This window comes from Amblyraja radiata, chromosome 1 (genome assembly GCF_010909765.2).
Source record: "Amblyraja radiata isolate CabotCenter1 chromosome 1, sAmbRad1.1.pri, whole genome shotgun sequence".
In the NCBI taxonomy this organism is placed as follows: domain Eukaryota; kingdom Metazoa; phylum Chordata; class Chondrichthyes; order Rajiformes; family Rajidae; genus Amblyraja; species Amblyraja radiata.
This window is the reverse complement of record NC_045956.1, coordinates 133943288-133957436: the sequence shown is the minus strand read 5'-3', so window position 1 is coordinate 133957436 and position 14149 is coordinate 133943288. Positions and strand designations below refer to the sequence as shown.

General features: G+C 43.4%; 2 protein-coding genes across 4 annotated transcripts in view; one reads left to right on the top strand and one right to left on the bottom strand.

The window, feature by feature from the left end:
* The window catches only part of LOC116979607 (aldo-keto reductase family 1 member A1-A-like), a 95910-nt gene extending 94794 nt beyond the window's left edge, over nucleotides 1–1116 (top strand). For 2 of the 3 annotated variants that reach the window (XM_033031205.1, XM_033031214.1), the window contains one exon: nucleotides 686–1114. In XM_033031205.1, coding sequence (XP_032887096.1) covers nucleotides 686–751 — 66 coding nt within the window. In that variant the 3' untranslated portion in view covers nucleotides 752–1114. Of the gene's footprint in view, nucleotides 1–685 lie in introns of all 3 variants that reach the window. The other variant, XM_033031225.1, reaches the window with a different exon arrangement.
* Nucleotides 1117–12202: 11086 nt separating this feature from the next.
* LOC116979558 (valosin containing protein) overlaps nucleotides 12203–14149 on the bottom strand; it is a 56748-nt gene continuing 54801 nt past the window's right edge. Inside the window, exons 16-17 of the mRNA XM_033031123.1 lie at nucleotides 13912–14066; nucleotides 12203–12748 (exon numbers count right to left, since the gene is read on the bottom strand). Of these exons, the coding sequence (XP_032887014.1) occupies nucleotides 12643–12748; nucleotides 13912–14066 (261 nt within the window). The 3' untranslated portion in view covers nucleotides 12203–12642. The remainder of the gene's footprint in view (nucleotides 12749–13911; nucleotides 14067–14149) is intronic.

Below are 14149 nucleotides of genomic sequence, written 5' to 3'. Positions count from 1 at the left end.
CCACTGTGGTTCCGAATAAATTTCAAGATCCTTCTTTTTGTTTACAAAGCCCTTAACGGGCTTGCCCCCACCTACATCAAAAATCTGCTTTCCCACCATACCACCTCCAGGTCCCTCAGATCGGCCGACTTGGGGTTACTGACCAACCCTCTAGGCATAAGCTCAGGGGCGACCGCGCCTTTGCGGTTGCAGCACCTAGACTATGGAACAGCATCCCTCTTCCATCAGAACTGCCCCCTCCATCAACTCTTTTAAGTCTAGACTCAAAACTTATTTCTACTCTCAAGCCTTTCTTGAGGTCCTCTGAGGGAGCGCTGTATGTATGTATTGTTGATCTATGTACCACTGTTTGTAGCAAGTTAGTATCTGCACTAATGTAAAGCACTTTGGTCAACGAGAGTTGTTTTTAAATGTGCTATAGAAATAAAATTGACTTGACTTGACTAGAGCTAAATGAGGGGGAAAATCGGTTCATTCAGCTTTCGGGATTTGTTTTTCTCTACCCCAGAGCATGAACACTTGAGTATAAGGATCATTTAGAAAAATTGAATGATTCAGAAGATGAACCATGAGATAGGTGGAGCAGGCAGAGGGATCACTCAACATGGTTTTTGCCCTGTGTTTTATAATCTTTCACACTGTTTCCATGCTGCATCACTAAACTAATTTTACTTTTTTTTCCCAGAGAGATGGGGTGAGAGTTTGGAGAGATTCAAGTCATCCATACTTCCCATTCAACGATTCTTATTGAAAATCAATTGGAGCCATGAAAGCATTCCGGGCATATTTTCACATTTAAAGTCACCTTTCATTTCTCCTGAAATTGATTAAATTAATACTAAACATGAGAAAATAATTGATGTTAAGGACATAGCAGGTATTTCAGTACAATTTACATAATCAGTATATTCACAGGTGGGGTAATGAAAATAGAAATGCACAAACTTGATTTTAAATGTGACAATATCATACAATACCGATTAATAAAATGTTCTTCTGTAATATACAAAACAAAATGCAGTTGTTGGAAATCTGAAATAAAGGAATCTGCAAGTAATCAATGAATCAAGCAACATCTGAGGGGAAAGAAAATCCAAGTTAATGTTGCACGATGATGACCATTAGATACATAGAAAATAGGTGCAGGAGTAGGCCATTCGGCCCTTCGAGCCTGCACTGCCATTCAATATGATCATGGCTGATCATCCAACTCAGTATCCCGTACCTGCCTTCTCTCCATACCCTCTGATCCCCTTAACCACAAGGGCCACATCTAACTCCCTCTTAAATATAGCCAATGAACTGGCCTCAACTACCCTCTGTGGCAGAGAGTTCCAGAGATTCACCACTCTCTGTATGAAAAATGTTATCCTTAAACTGTGACCCTTTGTCCTGGACTTCCCCAATATCGGGAACAATCTTCCTACATCTAGCCTGTCCAACCCCTTAAGAATTATGTAAGTTTCTATAAGATCCCCCCTCAATCTCCTAAATTCTAGCGAGTACAAGCCGAGTCCATCCAGTCTTTCTTCATATGAAAGTCCTGACATCCCAGGAATCAGTCTGGTGAACCTTCTCTGCACTCCCTCTATGGCAATAATGTCCTTCCTCAGATTTGGAGACCAAAACTGTATGCAATACTCCAGATGTGGTCTCACCAAGACCCTGTACAACTGCAGTAGAACCTCCCTGCTCCTATACTCAAATCCTTTTGCTATGAAAGCTAACATACCATTCGCTTTCTTCACTGCCTGCTGCACCTGCATGCCTACTTTCAATGACTGGTGTACCATGACACCCAGGTCTCGTTGCATCTCCCCTTTTCCTAATCGGCCACCATTTAGATAATAGTCTGCTTTCCTGTTTTTGCCACCAAAGTGGATAACCTCACATTTATCCACATTATACTGCAGGTTATATTAGGCTGGTTATCTAAAAAGGTTCAATTCAATGTTGAGTTGTGAGGGCTGTAACATGCCTAGCTGAAAGAGGTGATGCCGTTTAGTTTTTTGCCAAGCAGACAAAGATATATTGTGAGCACCAAATAAAGTGCAACACAATAGAAGTACAAGCAATATGTTGTTTCACCAGGAAGTGGTGTTGGATCCCTGGATAGTGGAATAGATGAGAAGACAAAAGAGTGTCTGTGAAGTGACTTCAACTAATGGAGCCAGAAAATGACTGGAGTGGAATGGAATCCTTATGACGAAATAGGACGAAAGCGGAACTGTTTAGTTGCAATTAGTGTTTCACTGGATCATTGATTTTTTGCTGCAGTAAAAAGTCAGTTTGCTCTCTTCCGTGCACATGCGAAAATTCAAAAGTGTATTTGTCGACATACTGAATCTCCACAATCTTCTAAGGAAGTAGAGGCGTTGAGCCATCGTTGTCACCAGCTCCTGCCCCAGCTCTACCTGCCTTGTTGTTGGTTACATCAAACACATTATTTAGGGCGTTCAGACAATTAGAGACATGACTAAAATAATGCTATATGCATTTTTCTTGTAAAAGCACATTTTTCTTAATAGGCACAAAGTGCTGGAGTAACCAATGGGTCAGGCAGAATCTCGGAAGAACGTGGATAGGTGACATTTCTTATCGGAACCCTTCTACAGACTTGATTGTGGTGGTGGTGGTGGGGAGTTGGGGAAGAGAGGAAAAGAGAAGGGAGAGTAAAGCCGAGTAAGTAATAGGTAGATACGGGTGAGGGGGGGGTGTTTAATAGGCAGATAGTTGGACAACATTAAATGTAATCATGGGTACTTGCATGGGCCCCATCTATACCTATCGTTTGTTGATTACATCAAACGATCTTTTTCCCAGACGTACACTGGCACCATCCCCTAATTCTCCGCTACATTAATGACTACCTCTTAACCCAGAACTCATTGATTTCATTAACTTCACAACTAACTTCCACCCTGCTCTCAAATTTCCTTCAACTTTTTTTGACTCTTCTCTCCCCTTTCTCGATATCTACAGTGGCTTGCAAAAGTATTCATACCCCTTGAACTTTTCCACATTTTGTCATGTTACAACCACAAACGTAAATGTATTTTATTGGGATTTTATGTGATAGACCAACACAAAGTGGCGCATAATTGTGAAGTGGAAGGAAAATGATAAATGGTTTTCAAATTTTTTTACAAATAAAAAAATGAAAATTGTGGCGTGCAAAAGAATTCAGCCCCCTTTACTCCGATACCCCTAAATAAAATCCAGTGCAACCAATTGCCTTCAGAAGTCACCTAATTAGTAAATAGAGTCCACTTGTGTGTAATATAATCTCAGTATAAATACAGCTGCTCTGTGAAGGCCTCAGAAGTTTGTTAGAGAACATTAGTGAACAAACAGCATCATGAAGCCCAAGGAACACACCAGACAGGTCAGGGATAAAGTTGCGGAGAAGTTTAAGCAGGGTTAGGTTATAAAAAAATATCCCAAGCTTTGAACATTTCACGGAGCACTGTTCAATCCATCATCCGAAAATGGAAAGAGTATGGCACAACTGCAAACCGACCAAGACATGGCCGTCCACCTAAACTGACAGGCCGGGCAAGGAGATCAATTGATCAGAGAAGCAGCCAAGCCATGGTAACTCTGGAGGAGCTGCAGAGATCCACAGCTCAGGTGGGAGAATCTGTCCACAGGACAACTATTAGTCGTGCACTCCACAAATCGGGCCTTTATGGAAGAGTGGCAAGAAGAAAGCCATTGTTGAAAAAAAGCCATAAGAAGTCCCGTTTGCAGTTTGCCACAAGCCATGTGGGGGACATAGCCAATATGTGGAGGAAGGTGCTCTGGTCAGATGAGACCAAAATTGAAGTTTTTGGCCTAAATGCAAAACGCTATGTGTGGCGGAAAACTAACACTGCACATCACCCTGAACACACCATCCCCATTGTGAAACATGGTGGTGGCAGCATCATGCTGTGGGGTTGCTTTTCTTCAGCAGGGACAGGGAAGCTGGTCAGAGTTGATGGGAAGATGGATGGAGCCAAATACAGGGCAATCTTGGAAGAAAACCTGTTAAGAGTCTGCAAAAGACTTGAGACTGGGGCGGAGGTTCACCTTCCAGCAGGACAACGACCCTAAACATACAGCCAGAGCTACAATGGAATGGTTTAGATCAAAGCATATTCATGTGTTAGAATGGCCCAGTCAAAGTCCAGACCTAAATCCAATTGAGAATCTCGGGCAAGATTTGAAAATTGCTGTTCAGACGCTCTCCATCCAATCTGACTGAGCTTGAGCTATTTTGCAAAGAAGAATGGGCAAAAATTTCAGTCTCTAGATGTACAAAGCTGGTAGAAACATACCCCAAAAGACTTGCAGCTGTAATTGCAGCGAAAGGTGGTTCTACAAAGTATTGACTCAGGGGGGCTGAATACTTTTGCACGCCACACTTTTCAGTTTTTTATTTGTAAAAAAATTTGAAAACCATGTATCATTTTCCTTCCACTTCACAATTATGCACCACTTTGTGTTGGTCTATCACATAAAATCCCAATAAAATACATTTACGTTTGTGGTTGTAACGTGACAAAATGTGGAAAAGTTCAAGGGGTATGAAAACTTTTGCAAACCACTGTATCTCCATCTCAGTGGACAGACTTAATTGACACCCACTACAAACTGACTCCATTATCTGGACTAGGACCCCTCCCACCCTGCCTCTTGCAATGTCACTATTCCCACTTTCAAGTTCTCCGTCTCTACCCCCAAGATGAGGCTTTCCATTCTAGGACATCCGAAATGTCCTCTTTCTGTGGTAAATGTGATTTCCCTCCTGCTGTAATAGATTAATTCCTCACCGCATCTCCTCGGTGTCGCAGAGACCTGCTCTCGCACGCCCTCCCCCGGATGAAACAAGGATAGAGTTCCCTGGTCCTCACCTTTCATCCCACCAGCTTCCACATCAAACACATTATTCTCCAACATTTCCGTCACCTCCAACATAATCCCACCATCAGTCACATCTCCCCAACCCACCTCTTTCTGCCTTCTGCAGAGACCACTCCCTCCGCAGCTCCTTGGTTCGCTCATCCCTTCCCATCCAAACCACCCCCTCCGCAGGTGCTGTAATTTGACCTGCAAATGCAAGAGTGGTACACGTGTCCCAAGACCTCCCCCATACCACCATCCAGGGACTCCAATAGTCATTCCAGGTAAGACACTCAAGGTTCACGTGCACATCCTCTAACCTCAACAACTGCATCTGGTGTTCTCGATGTGGCCTCATTTACATCAGCAAGACACCATTCAATCATGGCTGATCTACAGTATCTCTCCCTCCTAACCCCATTCTCCTGTCTTCTCCCCTTAACCTCTGACACCTGTACTACTCAAGTATCTATCTCTACATTTAAAAATATCCACTGACTTGGCCTCCACAGCTTTCTGTGGCAAAGAATTCCACAGATTTGCCATCCTCTGACTAATGAAATATCTCATCTCCTTCCTAAAATAACATTCTTTAATTCTGAGGTTATGACCTCTGGTCCTAGACTCTCCCACTGGTGGAAACATCCTCTCCACATCCACTCTATCCAAACCTTTCACTGTTTGTTTCAATGAGGTCCCCTCTCATTCTTCTAAACTCCAGCGAGTACACTCAGTGCCAACAAACACTCAGCATAGGTTAACCTACACATTCCTGGGATAATTCCTGTAAACCTCCTCTGGACCCTCTTCAGCCAGCACATCCTTCCTCAGATATGGTGCCCAAAATTGCTTGCAATATTCTAAATGTGGCCTTACCAACGCCTTATAGAGCCTCAGTATTACATCCCTGTTTTTGTATACAAGCCTTCTTGAAATAAATGCTAGCATTGAGTTTGCTTTCTTTACTACTGATTAAGTTGTGCTTTACTACTGATATTTGTGCTCAATCCACTAAGGCCTACCTGATCTCCTGGTTACTAATCATTTTAACTTCCTATACCCATACTGAACTTTCCGTCCTAAATCATATTCACTGCCAGAGCGAGGCCACACGCAAACTGAAGGAACAGCACCTGATATTCTGCTTGGGTAGCCTTCAACCCAATAGCATTCTCAAATTTTAGGTAACTACCAACACCCTCACCCTCCCCCTCCCCCTCCCCATCTCATACGTTCCTTCCCGTTGCTTCAAAATTCATAACTCTTCACGTGGTCCGCCCTGTTTCGACGAATGCAATCAACCCGGCTTGCACAATCAAATAAGATCAATTAGAACAAGTTGTCCTACAACTTTAGGCTGTGCACGTCATACGCAAGAAGAATCATTCTACCTCACATCTTGTTTTTATCTTGTCCAACCATCTGCCGATAAAAAAACCCTGACCTGTATCCATTTATTGATTGGCAGACTCTATCCTGCCCCTCCTTTCTTCCCCCCACCACCACAATCAGACTGAAAATGTGTTTCAACCTGAAACGTCACCAATCCAAGTTTGCCAGAGATGTTGCCTGACATGCTGAGTTACTCCAGCGCTCTGTCTTTTTTTTTTTGCAGACCAGCATCTGCAGTTCTCAAATTTTAGGTAACTACCAACACTGCACAACTGCAGTTCCTGGTTTCTACTTTTTAAAAAAAAGTCTTTAGGCAAAAGTCGATAAGTCTGAAGTACTACTCTTATTGTAATTTTGTCATTTTATTGTGAAGTGCTTAAGTCTTATTGAACCAACCAAATTCAGGCTTTAAGTAGGTACTGAAACACAACAGGTGTAACTGTAACCAGGAGACCAAACAAAAGTGGCGTAACATTGAATTGCATGTTCTGTGATCAAGCAAGCAGGAATTAACAAGAAAATATTTTCTGGTGCACTAAATCTCAACGTCAAAATTAGTTTCCCCTAAATAAATCACAACAATGGGAATAAAATAAAGTATATGTATTTCTGTGCCTCTTTTACCAGAGCTAGCAAACCTCCCAGAGTTGACTTTCACCTAAACGTGCAGGGAGGTGATAAATCAAAACAAATTATTTTGTCATTGAATTTTACTTCTGATCAAAGCACTGGTTAGTTAAACACAGTACTTTGGATTGCATGTGACTAGTTTCCAGTGAGGCCGAGATGCCTTGTTCAGCCTCCCATGCCAACAAGCGGTTAAAATATCAAATTAAACAGGAATGCAGCACTGTGTTCTAGTTTGCCCTGGACTGTTTTGGAAGTCATTATTTGGAGCCAGGATCAAATTTGCATAACTGCTGGCTGAAATTTGCTTAGAATAATAATTTCCATCACTACCAGCATGCCAGAAAGGTGGAAAGTATCAGGCACACTAACATGGAACAAGTCCAGAATGCATGGTTCAATTTTGCATTTGATTTGCAAACAGTTATTTTCTCACATAGGCGAAGAAGCTGTTCCAGACTCTAGTGATGCGCGCTTTCCAGCTTCTGCTCTTCCTCAATTATGTTGGCTGCTTTTCCAAGTCAGCATGTAAATCGAATCAAGGGTGGAAAGTGATCTGTGTGATGGACTGAGCAACATCTACAATTCTGCATTTTCTTGCGCTTTTGGCCAGAGCTGTTCCCAAACTACGCTGTGATGAAAACTAAAAGTATGCTTTCTAAGTGCATCTTTAGATTTTCATTAGTCACTGGAGACAAGCCGAAATTTCAGTCTCCTCAGGAAGCAGAGGCGTCAGTGTGCCATCTTGGCTGTTGCATTATATGAGCAAATACCATTGCTAATATTAACACCAAGGAACTTCTAATTCCTCAAGTGCAAGCTTAGCATTGGCCTGAAGCAGAATATAGACTGCTGCCTGGTCAGCCACAGTAAAGACCCACGCAAGGTAGTACAGTACGGGAGATACTTCACCAAGGAATTTATACGGTCTATTGGGTTTTTGCGAGAAGACCTGGGGTGGAATGGTGAGGCAGGGGTGAAGATCTCAATAATTTCCATTCTTGCACCACTGATGCTGATTGGGGCATGTACTCCACTATGCTTCCTGAAGTCAATAACTAGCTCCATCATCTTGCTGACATTGTGGGAGAGGTTATTGCTCTGACACCATATCACTAAGTTCTCCATCTCCTTCCTGTATTCTGTCCTGTCATTGTTCGTAGTTTGGCTCACCACAGTGGTATCTGCAAACTTGATAGAATTAGTCTCGAATTTAGCTGTACAGTCACAAGTGGATTGGGAGTATAAGGGACTGAGATGCAAGTGGAACTCAGAATGGAGTAGTGACAGGTTAAAGGTGTCTACACCGGTCTTGAGCATGCAGTGCAGGCTCGAAGGGCCGAATGGCCTACTCCTGCACCTAATTTCTATGTTTCTATGCAGTCAGGGACCCCATCCAGACCAGTTGCTTCCCACTGATGCACTCTTGTGAAGACCAATCTTATTCCTGCCATACTAACTGTTGGTACAAATGTGCAAACTGGCAGAGCAGGTGGCATTCCACCACTGATCTTCTGTTCAAAGCAGATGTAGAATGTTTTGTGATTATCAGGGAGGCACCAAATGTTGCCAGCGATACTGCCCATCTTCAATTTGTAGCCGGTAATTGTGTGGGTCATGTCACAAACTACAGGTGTTCATGTCAGTCAGTGCCTTGCAGTTCCAGCTTAGTCCGGAATTCCCTACTGGCACATTTAATGGCACTGTGAAGGTCGTAAATCAGATTCCCTGTACCGCTCAGGACCGTGTGACTTAGAAACATAGAAAACAGGTGCAAGAGTAGGCCATTCGGCCCAGCACCATTCAATATGATCATGGCTGATCATCCAAAATCAGTACCCCGTTCCTGCTTTCTCCACCATATCCCTTGATTGCGTCAGCCCCAAGAGCTATATCTAACTTGACATTGGGGACTGAGGGGGTGATGTTGCAGAGGCATAGAAAATTATGAGGAACACCAGGTGAATATCACCATTTTTCACAGGGAAATCAAGAACTGCAGGGCGTAGTTTCAAGGTGATAAAGAGAAATTTGCGGGGCAAGTTGATCCACTAGGTGGTGATCATCGACGCCCTCGACTAGAGGAAAACATTCTCTTGACAGTGGCATGGCTGGTAGAGCTGCCGTCTCACAGCGCGCTAGAAACCTGGCTTTGGTCCTGACCTTGGGTGCTGACCATGTAGAGTTTGCACATTCTCCCTGTGACCGTGATGATTTCCTTCAGATTTCCTCTCGCATCCCAAAGACTTTGGCTTCTGTAATTTGCCCATAATGTGTAAGGATTGGAAGCAACCTGTTAATCCCCCACCGAATTTTGTGCTTCATTTAGATTGTACTCCCTTTATGTATTTGGTGAGTACAGCTCAACTGTACTTTGTAAATCCTCAGTCTTGGGAATGAACTTTCTGCTCTCCCTCCAATGCAAGTACCTCCTTTATTAAACATGGAGACCAAAATTCTACTCGGTAGAGCGGGCATGACCTCACTTGCACCCTGAAATACTACTATAATTACACAAGAAAAAAGGCTGGATGTTTGCATTGGTTACTTCCTGTTACATAGCAACAAATAGGTGCAGGAGTAGGCCATTCGGCCCTTCGAGCCAGCAACACCATTCAATATGATCATGGCTGATCATCCAAAATCAAAATCCCGTTCCTGCTTTCTCCCTATTTCCCTTGATTCCGTTAGCCCCAAGAGCTATATCTAACTCTTGAAAACATCCAGTGAATTGGCCTCCACTGCCTTCTGTGACAGAGAATTCCACAGATCCACAACTCTGGATGGAATTATTTTTCCTCATCTCAATCCTAAATGGCCTACACCTTATTCTTAAACTGTGACCCCTGGTTCTGGACTCCCCCAACATCAGGAACATTTTTCCTGCATCTACCCTGTCCAATCCCTTAAGAATTGTATGTTTCTTTCACTTCCAACTTGGTCTTCACAAGGGACTGGATCTTACAGTGCATCCATAGTATCTGGTTGGGGAACACATGCATCATCTTCGTTGCTATACACTTGCTGATACAGTCTGTGACAGCAGAGGCCTATTCATCTAGGTTAGCCACAGATTCTTCAAAATGGACCAGTCCATCGACTCAAAACAGTCATGAAGAGGGGTAGACACAAAATGCTGGGGTAACTCAGCGGGACAGGCAGCATCTCTGGAGAGAAGGAATGGGTGAGGTTTCGGGTCAGGACCCTTCTTCAGAGAGTTCATCTGTCTTCTCAGACCACCACAGCATGACTTTCTGCATCAGATCCTCCCTCTTCAGTTCTGCTGACAAGCAGGGTGTTGGAGTGGTATGTGCTTTCGATGGTTGTAAAGCAGCATAATGGTTATTGGGCCTCTGGTTGGGCAGGGGACATGCTGATCGCATTGTGGTAGCATGCTCTTGAGATTGAAGTCCCTATTTGAAAACAAAGCCGCAGGGTACATTAGTTCAAAGCTATTGGTGACAACGTGCTTCTCAAGTGCAAGCTTAGTATCACCCTGGGGTGGGATGTCGGTTGCTGTCAAGGTAGTGGAAGTGAATTCCCGCAGCAGGTAGTGTGCTCGACATTTCACCAAGATATTCCAGCTCTGGAATGCATAAGCTCACCAGGACCATCATGTACAGCTCCATATAGAGTGGAGTTCATGAGTTTAGTTTATTGTCACATGTACTGAGGTACAGTGAAGAGCTTTTAGATTAGTTTAGAGATATAGCACAGAAACAGGCCATTCGGCCCACTGACCAGCAATCCCCGCACATTAACACCATCCTACACTTGGGACACTTTATGCTGTTGATTAACGTACAAACCTGTACGTCTTTGAAGCGTGGTAGGAAACCGAAGTTCTCGGATAAAACCCATGCAGGTCACGCGGAGAATGTACAAACTCCGTACAGGCAAGCACTCGTAGCCAGGATCGAACCCGGGTCTCTGGCGCTGTAGAGCAGCACCTCCACTGGCTGACTTGAGTCGACCTGACGGGCGAGGCCAACTCTGAGCGACGAAGCCTGCCGCCCTTGTTGCATGCTCACCAGTCAGCGGAACGACAATACATGATTACAATTGAGCCACCCAGTGCACAAATGGATACACGATAAAGGGAATAACGTGAGATGAGATTAAGAAGATCACAAACTACGGAGCGTTGTAAGTGTAAAGCCTACTCCTTATCTAGTTAATTAGAAAGCAGACCCCTCTATCCTTAGCCTTGCCTAAGGATGCCGCATAGTTCCATCTGGTATTGAGAAGCACTCGGGTTGAATGGCAGTCAGGTGAAGTAGGGGTGAGCCATATCTCTGTAAAACAGACAATGCTGCAGTCCTTCAGTTCTCTAAGATAGGCAAGTCAAACTTTACATTTATCTAACTTGTTCTCAATAGCTTGTACATTTGCCAACAGTATGGTGGGAAAGGGGGACTTGAAACCTGGTTGTTTAGGTCTCTGTGCAGTCAGGCTTGTTTCCCACGTTTTCTCTGAAGTCTTATTACCTTAGAGAACCGATGGCCCAGGAGTTGTAGTGTAGAGTTGGCCTCTCCATCAGGTAAGTGGTTGCACTCATGTGGTCTGGGATTTGAGTAGCAACACTGAGCGACCCGGTAGTTTGGACTTCCAGCAGGTCGGACCACAACATCCGCTGCTCATTCAGGTCGAAGTCCACACTTGGTCAGGCCTGGAGGTCGAATCTTGTCGTTACCTCCTCAATGTCAACTCCAGTTGGGTCAACGTCTCCCAGGCGGCGGTGCCCGCACTCAGATGGAATGGTCCAGTGGTTTTTCCGCATCAGAGTCTGGTCACCTGGTCATGTCTGCGGCTACACAAGGTCAAAATTTCAGGAGATGTATGGAAGCCGCAGGCTTCGTCGCTCAGAGTTGGCCTCGCCCGTCAGGTCGACTCAAGTCAGCCAAGGTATCCAGTGCTTGGGGGATGGGGGAAATCATAGAATATTTACCTTCCTTTTATTGGCGACTGGGCCTCTCTTTAAGCCAAACATCTGCTTTTTAAATGTCCCACTACTCACTTGACAAAGGCCTTCTTTGACTTGCATTTAGTTATTTTCTCAATTCTCCTGGCAAAATGTCAAAAAAGCTTGCTTTGTTCTTAAAATGGCTGATCAGCAACTCTCTCATCAACATTTCATAGTTCAAGATACAAAGCATCTCCCACAGTTCTGTACCTTCCCTTGCTTTTATTGGTCGCTGGGCCTCTCCACATAACAGTCTATACAAATGACTTTTGTAAACCAATTATGTGGCTTGACCTGTAACTTCAGCTTTAAACTCAGGCAAAAGACAATTCATTATTGGAGGTGCAACAATTCAGATTTTATTATCAGTTCATATTAAGTTCCTTAACATTTCAAGTCTCATTTTTCAAATGCATACATTTATCATATGTCACCAACTGAAATAAAAAAAAATGAAGTTTCATAAGCATTTTGTAATTTTTCAGGCTACAGTTATACCCACTGCAAAAGCTGCTCAATCTGCCGTATCAATTAGAACAGAGGTTTCCCAGAAGGCAGTCATATACTACTCTGCAGTGATTTAACAGTTAACTTCACATCCAATATCAATAGGTTCATTAGAAGCCCTGTGAACCAGATTACTGACAAGATGCACACGCTCCTCCGACTGGACTGAAGAGAGGGGGGAGGGATGGTAGGAAGAGAAAAAAAAGCAACAGTCCAAGAAATGGAAATTGTACACCTTGGCCTGATCAAATTTGGTCCACAATGTATGTTTAACCATACAGATCATCATCATTGTCTTCACTAAACATGTTTCCACCACTTCCACCTCCGGTTCCTTGACTTGGTCCTGCTCCAGGTTGGCTACTTGATGGGAATCTGCAAGTAGAAGGAGATAATGGTAATTTTAACTGTATAGTAAAACAAATCTCATAATTCAAGTCTGAAATCACAGATCAAGAGTATAAAGATGTTCATAAGCAAAGAAAATTACATATCTCAGTTGCAAACTGATCAAAACAAGTTTGTTTGAAACCTTTGAATACAAGAAAAATCTACAACAATCAAAATTGGGATATTACAAGTTCTTGTTCAAAAATAAATGCTAAAAACAGGCCCTTTGGCCCAACCAAGATGCACCATCAACGCTAGTCCCACCTGCTTGTGCTTAGCCCATGTCCCTCTAACTGCGGTCTCAAAAGTCTTACCCACTGACACTTCAGTACTTGTCCTTCCCAATTTTCTAATAGCAGATCAAGCTTTGTCCTCTCCCCGAGAGGGCCCTCTACATATTGCCTGAGGAAACTTTCCTGAACACATTTGACAAATTCAACCCTTGGCACTATGGCAATCCCAGTCCATATTTGGTTCCCTTGGTTACTTTGATAGCCCTATTAGTCTTGCAGCTACCTGCAATCTCCTGCCATATTTATTCTTTGTTCTTCTAATTCTTGTTGATTATTGGGAGGCCAATGTACCTGCCATTTTTCCTGCACTAATTCCAAGAGGGGAATAAAGCACAACAATCACACACAAGAAATAGCACACCAGACCTTGACCTCCTGTCACCCTCTGCTCAGCTTTGTCGCCGAAGCCTGACACTGACCCGCCACATAGCATTTCACCTCCACACAGCAACTCTACAAACACTGCCACTCCCAATAAACCACGCCGCTACATCTTTAGGTCTGAAGAAGGGTTTCGGCCCGAAACGTTACCTATTTCCTTCGCTCCATAGATGCTGCTGCACCCGCTGAGTTTTTCCAGCATTTTTGTGTACTCGCTACATCTTTCCTACTTTTTATTGGCTGCTCAATTATCCAATTTATTGACCACTCTTTCAGCCAGTCCAACAGCTACCTTTTGAAATCTCCCACTGTTGCTAAGACATTGAAATCCACTCACTCAGACAATATCAAACAGCTACCACATACGAACAATTTACAAAAAACACAAAAAGCAGTGAACTGCTGAATGTAAACATGCTAGAAATCTGGAAAAGTCAGTAAGACATATGAAGATTTAAAAAAAAAAAAACTTGCCTGAAGCTGCCAAAACCACGACTCTGCTGCAGTGTTTGTGCAAACATCTCATATTTGCGAATGTCATTGTCACTGACAGATCGACGTGCATAACGCATTGCTTCCTCAAAATGATCCTTGCGTATTTCAGGAACTGGATCATCTTCTTCAACCTCCTGCATTTAGAACAATTCCAATAGCAGCACAGGTTATTTTCAAAACTCAAATAGCTTGTTTACAATTAAAATAAATGTAATTA